The sequence below is a fragment of the Gossypium hirsutum genome, chromosome A13, assembly GCF_007990345.1.
Source record: "Gossypium hirsutum isolate 1008001.06 chromosome A13, Gossypium_hirsutum_v2.1, whole genome shotgun sequence".
NCBI classification, from domain to species: Eukaryota; Viridiplantae; Streptophyta; class Magnoliopsida; order Malvales; family Malvaceae; genus Gossypium; species Gossypium hirsutum.
This window is the reverse complement of record NC_053436.1, coordinates 70,651,141-70,661,437: the sequence shown is the minus strand read 5'-3', so window position 1 is coordinate 70,661,437 and position 10,297 is coordinate 70,651,141. Positions and strand designations below refer to the sequence as shown.

The following is a 10,297-nucleotide window of genomic DNA, read 5'->3' as shown; positions in this document are numbered from 1 at the left end:
ATCATGTGTAAGAGGTTTGATGATGGATTAAATGAAGACGTTTTACTATTAGTTGGTATTCTAGAATTAAAGCAGTTTATGGTACTTGTTGAGAGAGCTTGCAAGGCCTAAGAATTAGCCAAAGAGAAGAGAAAAACTGATATTGAGTCTCGTGACTCAAGGAAAAGATCAATGGGGAAATCATTTCACTCATCGTCTAAGAAATCGAGAGAATTTACTACTCGATCCAATGCTTCAGTTGGATTCTCGAACAAAAATAAGATAAACAGTATACAGTGTCTAAAACTCAAACCACTTTTATCGTGAGTGTCGATAGTGCTTGATCGAACAGACTGGAGTGTTCACAGTGTAGTAAGTGTCATTTCGGTGAGTGTCGAGGAAATGATAAAGTTTGTTTCAAGTGCAGTTTACTAAACCATTTCATCCGAAACTATCCTTAAATGGATGAGAAAGGAAAAAAGCAAGATGTGAGAGGGAGTAAGGCCTTTTCGATGGGTAGACCACAGAAGAGTCTGGGTAGTAAGTCTAGCAACCGAGATGAGCCCAAAGATTCCACTGTGAGGTCCGAGGGTCGAGCTTCTATGAAGACTTATGCCATTCGCACTTGCGAAGAGGCATCGTCACTGGATGTGATTACGAGTACCTTTTCTCTTCATGATATTTCTATTGTTACTTTGATTTATCCGAGGTCTACCTATTCGTATGCTTGTGTGAAACTGGTGTCTAGCCTGAATATGTCTATCGAGTCTACATAATTTGTGGTAAAGGTGTCAAACCCATTAGGCAAGTACGTATTAGTTGACCAAGAATGTAGAAACTATCCCTTGACAATTAGAGGTCATTTTTTCCGGCTAACCTCATGCTATTGCCTTTTGATGAATTTGGCGTTATACTTGGTATGGATTGGTTGTCTACACATGATGTTATAGTAAACTGTGTAAAGAAATGCATTGAACTGAAATGCGAAAACGGGGATATTGTTTAGGTTGAATCAGGTGAACTGGATAGCTTACCTGTAGTGATTTCTTCTATGACGACTGAGAAATATATAAGAAAAGTGTATGAATCTTATCTCGCATTTGTGTTGAATACCCAAGTGTTGAAAGTAAAGATTGAGTCAGTACCAGCGGTATGTGAGTTTTTGAATGTGTTTCCGGAGGAGTTGCCCGGACTGCCTCCAACTAGGGAAGTCAAGTTTGGTATCGAGATAGTCCTTGGTACTATGCCTATATCGATTGCCCGGTATAGGATTGCACCGTTGGAGTTAAAAGAGTTGAAGGCTCAGCTACAAGAGTTAACGAATAAGGGTTTTGTGAGACCGAGTAATTGTTCGTGCAGTGTTCCGGTACTTTTTATGAAAAAGAAAGACGGGTCGATGAGATTATCTATAGACTACAGATAGCTCTCAATAAGGTGACTGTGAAGAACAAGTATCCTTTGCCAAGGATCGATGATCTGTTTGACCAATTGAAAGGAGCCATAGTGTTTTCTAAGATAGACTTAAGGTCCGATTATTACCAGCTTAGAGTTAAGGAGCAAGATGTACTGAAAACCACGTTTCGGATGAGGAATGGGCATTATGAGTTCCTTGTCATGCCCTTTGGTCTAAAAAATGCTCCCGCCATGTTAATGGATTTAATGAATCATATTTTTCGACCGTACTTGGATAAGTTTGTTGTTGTTTTTATTGACGATATATTAATTTATTCTCGTAATAAAAGTGAGCACGTGGAGCATTTGAGAACTGTATTTTAGACTTTAAGAGATAAGCAGTTGTATGCCAAATTTAGTAAAAGTGAGTTTTGGCTCTGAGAGGTCAGATTCTTAGGACACATCTTGTCGGGTAAGGTGTAACACCCCTAACCTATATCTTTAGTCCCTCTCTGACTGCCACTCATATTACCAGCATTTCTGGGTGGTCTACCTCTAGCTGCAGTGTTACTCGATCTTGTATTCTGTACTGGATTTTCCTCAGTTAACATTGGGCAATCTCGACTATAATGATCTATCGATCCGTATTTAAAACAGGCCCAATCACGCAACCTGCAACTGCCAGGATGTCGTTTACCACAGTGCTTACACTTGGGTTGATTTGATTTGACATTACTCATACTCGCTACTGAGGTAGCTCTCGAGCTCACTAGTGGTCTATTCTGATCCCGTCTGGAGTAACCTGATATGGCTTTAGAATGGCTAAAATCATCTCGAAACTTCTTCGATGCTGACTGGAATGACTTACCGGATGTTCTTTTACGTGCATCTCTAGCTTCAAAGTCAGCTTTTCAAGCTTTGCAGGCTCGCTCAACCAGTACCACAAACTCTTTTATCTCAAGTATGCCAACTAACAGTTTGATATCTTTCTTCAGCCCATCTTCAAATCTTTTACACATTATGGCTTTAGTAGAAACACACTCTCAGGCATACCGATTGACTCTCAGGAACTTCCGTTCGTATTCCGTCACTGTCATCCTACCCTGTTTTAGCTCCAGAAATTCTTTACGCTTCTGGTCAATAAATCTCTGACTGATATATTTCTTACGGAACTCAGTCTGAAAGAATTCCCAGGTCACCTGCTCTCTCGTAACTACTGATACTAGGGTATTCCATCAGTGGTATGTTGTGTCTTGAAGTAGGGATATAGCATATTTTAAACATTCATCTGGAGTGCAGGACAACTCATCAAACACACAGATGGTATCAAGCCAGAACTCAGCCCGCTCAGCGTCATCATCATTAGTGGCTTTAAACTTTTCAGCTCCATGTTTTCTGATTTTATCAACAGCTGGTCTATTCATTTGCAACGGATCACTTACTTGAGGTACAACAGGCACGAAAGATGGATTGGTCGAGGTGGAGGTTGTTGTCCAGCCGGGTTAGTCCAGATATATTGAGTGAACTAGTCATTCATCATTTGATAGAAGGCTTGTTTAGCCCCACTTTTCGGATTAGTCAAAGTCGGTTGAGAATCAACTTGCGCTGTCCCTTGCACAGGAGCAGGCGCTACACTTTCGACATCATCAGCTACAGCTCTGTCAGGATCCATTTACTATATGAAAACACATTTCAAATGTCAGAAGTCATCACACTATCACAGTATATAATTATGGCATGTATAGCTAATCTCACATACGCTACGTAGTCCTAGAACTGACTAAACTGTAGCTCTGATACCAATAAAATATAACACCCCTAACCCGTATCCGTCGCCAGAAATGGGTTACGAGACATTACCGACAAAAGCACAACTCTGAATATTCACACATTTCATATTTAAATGTATATACGAATGTCCAATTAAATATTAATCGAAATTTTATCATTTCATAATATACAAATACGAATTAAAATTTGGATATCTAACAGACATCAAGTATTTTAAGATATATTACAAAATATGTATAAAATAAATGAAATATAATCTAACTTTTGGCATTTTATTATTCAGCATACACGGTAACCATATTCTCACAAGTAATCAAATATGTTTCAGTAAACAAATAAATGTTATATACATTTTAACCATTTAAACAAGAATTATAATCGACCGTCAATAATAAATTTACTAAACTTGACTCACGAACTAAAATCATTCTCAAGCATTATTTATGGTTAAACATTTAACTCACGAGTAAAGATTTAAATTATACACATTTCACATGCCAAAATTTCGGTTACCACAAATCTATTTATCACCCACTCAATCATCTAAAATTTGCCTAAAAATGGAATTAATCTTATATATAATCTATCTATTACACATATACATTCAGGTGAGTTAACTACTAGGTCCATTCATCCAATGCATTAACATTAGATATAAACATTTGCCAAATCATAATTTAGTCACCATCAACTTTCATATTGTTTATCTTACCAACAAATTTAATATACATTATTGCACAGATTCCTGACCAACTAATAATTCAATTTATGCATCATAAAAAAAAAAAGTAAATAAGACATTGACCATAAATAAATATATAATCAAACTTGAATATTACACGCCATGTAAAATCCATATTTTATCAAGCTATTATTATGTTTGAACTCAGCCAACAACCTGTAATGCAAAATCATAAATAATTCATTATCCAAATACCACCACTACATTCGAATATACCTTACCTTAAGTGTATCTCAGCGGATTCGGCCATTTATTTTTCCAACTCTATAACCATTTTCGAAACATATAAGATCTATCATAAACATCATTCCTTTATAGCACTTAATATTATAGCCAAAACAAACTCAAGCCACAACCCACGCATAACCGAATTCAATATAAAAGATTAGCCATTTCCGCATGGCTTAGATTATACAAACCAAAGTTCTACTTCCCAAAACACATTCTAGCCTATACGTGCCATAATTCAATTTCAATTATTTAATCATTGAAGCTGTAGATAGTGTGATAGACTTTGTTGACAATCCCGAGCTTACAACTTGAATTCAAAATCAATAAAATAAAAACACATATACTTACAGAGTAAGCTTTTTATAGCTTAGTAAATCATAAGCAAATAAACCACTCAGTAATATACTCAAACTATTTTAAGCTAAACCAAATAATGTTATCATTACTAATGCTTATCTTAAACTTACAAAAGAGATAAAATAATATATTTCCATGCATCATTTTTTTTTTACCTTGAACGAATTCTCATCTAAATTAAGCAACCAAATATCATTTAACTTTTGGGCCAAATTATCATATATAATATAGTCAAGCATACATATATCAATACTGTTTAAATAAACTCAAAATTATAATATGACATTTTACACCCATACCTCCAATTTGACCGAATACTCATATAGTCACTAACATATTATTAATCACTTCCAAAGCCAAGAAGACATATTTAAACTTAGTACATTTTCACTCAAGTGCAAAAACTTATGTCACTGCAGCAAAATTGACTTTTAGCGGCTTTTTTTTAGGCCTATAGTGGCGCTTAAAACTATTTGCGGAGCTTTTAGCCCCTAAAGACAATACCACTAACATTTTGTGGCGTTTATGAAAGAAATTCCGCTAAAGAATATGACCTTTAGTGGCGCTTTCCCTACAAACACAGCTAAAAATCATAACTTTTAGCGGCGCTTTCCCCCAAATGCTGCTAAAAACCATGATCTTTAGCGGCACTTTCCCTACAAATGTCGCTAAAAATCATGACCTTTAACGGCGCTTTCTCACAAACGCCGCTATAGAGTAGACCTTTAGCGACGCTTTTCTCACAAACAACGCTAAAGATCAAGACCTTTAAAAAAGTTATTTTAATTAAATATTAGTTATTATTTATTTCAATAATAAATATTATATTTTCTTTAATTTTTGAAATTTGAACTTGAAACTATATACTTTTAAGATAAATAAAAAATATTAATTAAATTAAATTTTCTATTAAAATTTGAACTTTAAAACTAAATATAAAAATTAATGAATTTAAATTTAATACATAAAGATTGATTCAATATGTAATTTTATACATAAAAAAACCACACAAAGTATTACTATTTCTAAAACAAAATTCATCCTCGTGAGAAAAGAATGCCAAATCATCATCACCTCTCATTAATCAAAGGAAAAAGATCAAAAAGAAGAAGAAACAATATACAACAGAGGGTTGGTTCAAGCTTAGATGAAGCCAGAGTATTGCAATGCTTGCATATAACTTAGAGAAGTCCTTCGATGCTTTCAATTCAACCGCCAGAGAATCCAAAATACTGGAATAGAAAGCCAAAGTATGCACCTGTAAGCATACTCATGGAGATGGGGCTGTAAAGTGTACGACCAGACAATGGCTCATTTAGGAAGAATGCAACATAAAATATGCCACATACCGTTACTCGAATTTTTTCTGCTTCATCCATTACTTCTTGAAAGTTCAAACCAGTCCAGTCCTGTAATGAAGATTTGAGTTAGGATGCACTATTTTCCATGACAAAATATCAGTGCACAATGACAATGTAACCTTAAACCAATTAATTATAGGTGGAAGGGTCTAACTTGAATATAAGCCTACAAAAAACCCAATTTAAAGAAAGGCCACAATCAAAAACACCTTCCCCCCAATTCGAAAAAGTTCTTGAAGATCATGAAACTGCCCATGAATATCACCACAAATTGTAACAGGGGCTTTTACAGGTTGTGATAGAGAAAAATAATAATAAAAAACAAATCAATGTCTTTTCTTGTTCATGAATAAGGAATCTCAACATCTCTAACATACATCGGCTAATAAACACATATTGATCATGGAAGCCTGATGTTAGAGACTAAACACAGTAAAATAATAAACCTGAACATTGCTTTCTTCCATTAATATTTCCTTTGCCTTGTCGCATAATGCTCTGACCTAAACAAGATAACATGAAAACAGAGTTACAACCAATTATAACCCAGATGAAACAGGGAAGAAAAATGGGGACTTCTATTGATCAACCTGAGAACAAAATAATACAAGTAAAACGTAGAAAGGTCTTGCAGCAAACACACAAAAGTTCTCGTACAAATACACCAAGTTCTTTCGAAATCAACTACATCAAATAAATCAAAATAATATATAAATTTTTTAAATGGAAGAGAGAAAAAAGCTGTTTTTTTCTTTCATTAATTATAACTAAAAATTCACACGGCGATAGAAACTAGTGCTATTGGAATAATATCTTCAAACAAATTCAATTCAAAATCATTTTGGTATTCATTTCGCAGCCAAATATAGCCTAATCTATTAAAATAATTATACAATTAAATTAAGTGCTCAAATGTTCCGTACTTTCTTGAGAAACAAATAGATCGTGAAAAAAAAAGTACCTGCTGCTTCGAAAGTGGCTTACATTGCATTAGCTGTGAGATCTGTTCATCGAGATCGAGTGCTGAGTCTGTTGATGCACCCATTTTTGATAATTAAGTAGCAAGAATAGATTTTTATAATTTATTATGTTATATAAAGAGTCAATGTTGACTTTAAGTAACCCCAAAAGACCAAACATGTGCAATCTAAATATTTCTAAAAAGTCTCTAAGTTTTCATTCATATAAAGTTCTACTCAGCTCAACTAGGAATAGTATGTCTTATAGACCAAAAAGTACAGAAACAGGGAATCAGAATTACCTTCCCATCATATTGTTTCCTAGACAAGGCCTCTGGTGCAATGTAGGCTGGGGTTCCTACAGTAGATTTGGGTTGGGAATGAAACACACTTGACTGAAACATGCAGTACAAAGTTAATAATTTAATTTTTATATATATGTTGTTTGGACTCTTTGGTCGGTGTTTGACATCCAAGCTAAGTGTATGGAAAAAAGTAAAAAAAAAACTAAATAAGCCCGCGCCAAATATTATAGCGTATCAAACATATACATTCAAGTCTAAGTAACATAGTTTTTATAGAAAGTAATCAAGATTGATGCTGAAAATCAATAAAGGTTCATTGCCTTAGAGTATCCAAAGTCGCATATTTTAAGTCTCGGCACAGTACTCCCATGTAACAGCGTGTTTTCCATCTTAAGATCCCTATGACAAATTTTCTATATAAAAAGGGGTGAAAAATCTCGATTTAGATAAGATATAATAGGAAAAAAATGGAAAACTATTTTCAGAATTAGTATATATACCATTGCATGGCAATAACTCACTCCTGATATCAGTTGCTGAAAGAAAAACCTTGCCTGATGCAGTACAGCAAATAACAGTTAATGAAAAATGGTAAAGAATAAAATTCAATATAAAAAACACTAGTCAAATTCAATATATATACCTCATCCATGTTTGTTCTACATGTTTTGAACATGGGGTAAAAAATATGCTTCTGACTTTTGGCCTACTTTAAATTAATAAAAAACTCCTTTAATCTCTTTAAATTAATGGAAAGAAAATGAAACTTTTTTCCTTTAAAATATGAGGCGGCCGAAATAGTAATCACAGTTACAACTTGGTCCGCATATTTGTCAACAGTGTTTCTTAAATTTGTTATGGAGTTAAACCTATCATAGCCCCATATGTTACGGTATCAATAGAACTAATATACTAAAGGAACCTCTTCTAGTCAAAGCATAGAGGTTGATGCATATGACTACCAAAACACAAAGCAAGACATGCTTTCCAAGATAATATCAATGCTTTTCATTTTAATATATATATTCTTCTGCAGTCATCAATACAGGATTAGCCATCCTTCACTGTTCATGTACATCTCTTAAAGACAGTGATTTATGAGTGCTATGAAGTAGTAAGCAAGAGCAAAATCACAAGGGTTTTCCCCTATTGAATCACTTTTATTCCTAACCATTTTGACAGATTTCATCATCAGAGGAAGAAATAAAATCAATACCTTGCAGTGCATTTCTCAAATTGTAAAATTCAAAACAACAAGAATCGATTTATCTCTGAGCACAACGAGAACTTAACAAATGAAGTTACTTTATAGCTTTTTCAAGCATACCAATAGCACTCTCTCGAGTCTAAACCCTTAACACTGTCATCTGTAGTAAAATTAATGATCAGGGAAAGTGTTTCCGAAGACTAAAGAGGTCCTATTCCAGATGGAATATAAATTGAAAAGAAAACCCATTTGAAGAGATAGTTATTAATATGAAAATTACAAGTAAAAATAGTTATAGTAAACAAAGAGAGAGAGGGGAGTTTACTAGTTAAAGAAACCCTTGAAATCAATCCATTGAGTCTAAACAAGAAAAAAGGACCCCAATTTAGCCTATGAATAAAAAGAAAATGCAAACAGATACAATATCATGAACATTAACCATAAAAATCAGAATTGTAAATATGAAATGAAAGCAAAAAGAAAAGAAAAGAAAATCCTAGTACGTACCTTGGGTCCTTTTTCAATATACTTTATAGCAGATGTCGACAGAGATATAGCAGCAGGCTACAGACAGAGATGCAGAGGGCTACCGATTTGGGGAAATTGGTGAAAAAATAAAGGTAATCGGGTTAGGGGAGAAAGGGTTTGGGAAAAATAAAATGGGGAAAAAAAGAGAAGAAATTTCAGGTGAAATTTTAGGATTTCTTTGGGGATGGGGGAGGGAACCGATTTTGGGAAAAGAAAGGAGGGGAAAAAGAAGAGATTTCTTGTCAAATTTTGGGATTTCGGGGGGGAAGGGGGAACTGATTTTGGGAAAAAGTCTAATGCATTTTGGGTAACAAGACGTCACCGTTTTGTGTAAAAAGTTTTGCAGCGTTTTTTATAAAAAACTCCACTATTGCTTACTTTTAATATATATAAACTTTATCATTATCTCTTAAATAATTTAAACTATATTGATAATTTTAATATATTAAAATAAATATTATCTTGTTTACAATTATATAGGAATTTAATTAATATTGTAACGCCCTAATTTTCTGGTTTTCTGTGTTTTTGTGATTTTTAAAATTTGTGTGTGTTCTGGTTGGTTAAAATATATATTTTAGTAGGTTAGTGGGCCTTTGGAAAGCCCAAACTTAAGTTAAATCCGTGGTAGTCTTCAGAATTTTAATTTTTTGAACAGGTGATGCAATTGCCGTTTGCGATTTTAAGAGTAAAGGGGTAAAAGATGACACAAAAAGGAGTGTGGTGTAGTGGCAAGGTGGCGCCACTTAGGGGACAAGGAAGTGACGCCATAGGGGAAGCAAGGGGTCGAAGGTTCAAGTCTTGGCTCTTGCAATATATTTTGGTTTTTCTTTTCAATAAATCTGGAAGTAAGTAGGTGCGCTTTAAAGTTTAATGTGTTGGATTTATGACACAAATGAGTTGTTGGCCTAGTGGTGGTGGCATAAGTTGGCATGTGAGAGGACTTTGGTTCGAATCCCTTGGCATGCAAAGGTTGATTATTTTGCTATGTTGGGACGGCAAGAGTTGGTGTTGGTTTTAAACTCTGGTGATGGAGGGATCCCACATCGGGAAGCTAACATAAGAGTAGATGGAGAGGTGGCTTTAAATAGAGCAAACCATGAGGAGAGTGGGCATACCCTTCTTGGCTGATCCCTTTTGCTTTGTGACGTGCTCGTTTGGGTTGGGCGTCAGTTAAGAGTGTTTGGAGCGCGAATTAACTGCAGTCTCCTAACAGGTGTGTATTTCTCATTACTCTAGCAGTAGGATGACTATTTCGGGCCTTGTGGTCCCAATGGGTCCGTAGGCCCAAGTGGATAAGTTGTAGAATTATTAAATACCCTTGTAGGGTAGGACTACCGATTTAGCCCTGGAGGGTAAAATGACTATTTTGCCCCTCGTGCATAAATGACTAACTTGTGTGATGATTGGGTTAGTTGACGTGAATTTATGTTAGTTATCGTTAA

The 10,297-nt window shown here is 34.8% G+C and overlaps 1 protein-coding gene across 24 annotated transcripts; it reads right to left on the bottom strand.

Annotated features, from left to right (window-relative positions):
* Positions 1 to 5,438: 5,438 nt before the first annotated feature.
* LOC107894494 (serine/threonine-protein phosphatase PP2A-4 catalytic subunit) lies at positions 5,439 to 9,170 on the bottom strand. 24 transcript variants are annotated; one of them, XM_041085104.1, is made up of 7 exons: positions 8,832 to 9,170; positions 8,650 to 8,684; positions 7,618 to 7,671; positions 6,815 to 7,530; positions 6,300 to 6,356; positions 5,842 to 5,901; positions 5,439 to 5,750 (listed from the first exon to the last, which is right to left on the bottom strand). In XM_041085104.1, exons 4-7 carry the CDS (start codon positions 6,896 to 6,898, stop codon positions 5,577 to 5,579), a joined length of 375 nt encoding a protein of 124 aa, XP_040941038.1. In that variant the 5' UTR covers positions 6,899 to 7,530; positions 7,618 to 7,671; positions 8,650 to 8,684; positions 8,832 to 9,170; the 3' UTR covers positions 5,439 to 5,576. The 24 variants fall into 24 exon arrangements, 21 of the variants coding, with proteins under 21 accessions (XP_040941038.1, XP_040941042.1, XP_040941048.1 ...); XM_041085108.1 differs by having other exon boundaries at positions 6,815 to 7,516; XM_041085114.1 differs by having other exon boundaries at positions 6,815 to 7,207.
* Positions 9,171 to 10,297: the final 1,127 nt, after the last annotated feature.

Coding starts and splice junctions, on each gene's coding strand:
- LOC107894494 (XM_041085104.1), bottom strand. CDS start 6,898: ATGGGTGCATCAACAGACTCAGCACTCGATCTCGATGAACAGATCTCA. Junction 5,902..6,299: donor TGGAAGAAAGCAATGTTCAG/GTTTATTATTTT, acceptor TCTTCATTACAG/GACTGGACTGGTTTGAACTT. Junction 5,751..5,841: donor CAGAAAAAATTCGAGTAACG/GTATGTGGCATA, acceptor GTATGCTTACAG/GTGCATACTTTGGCTTTCTA.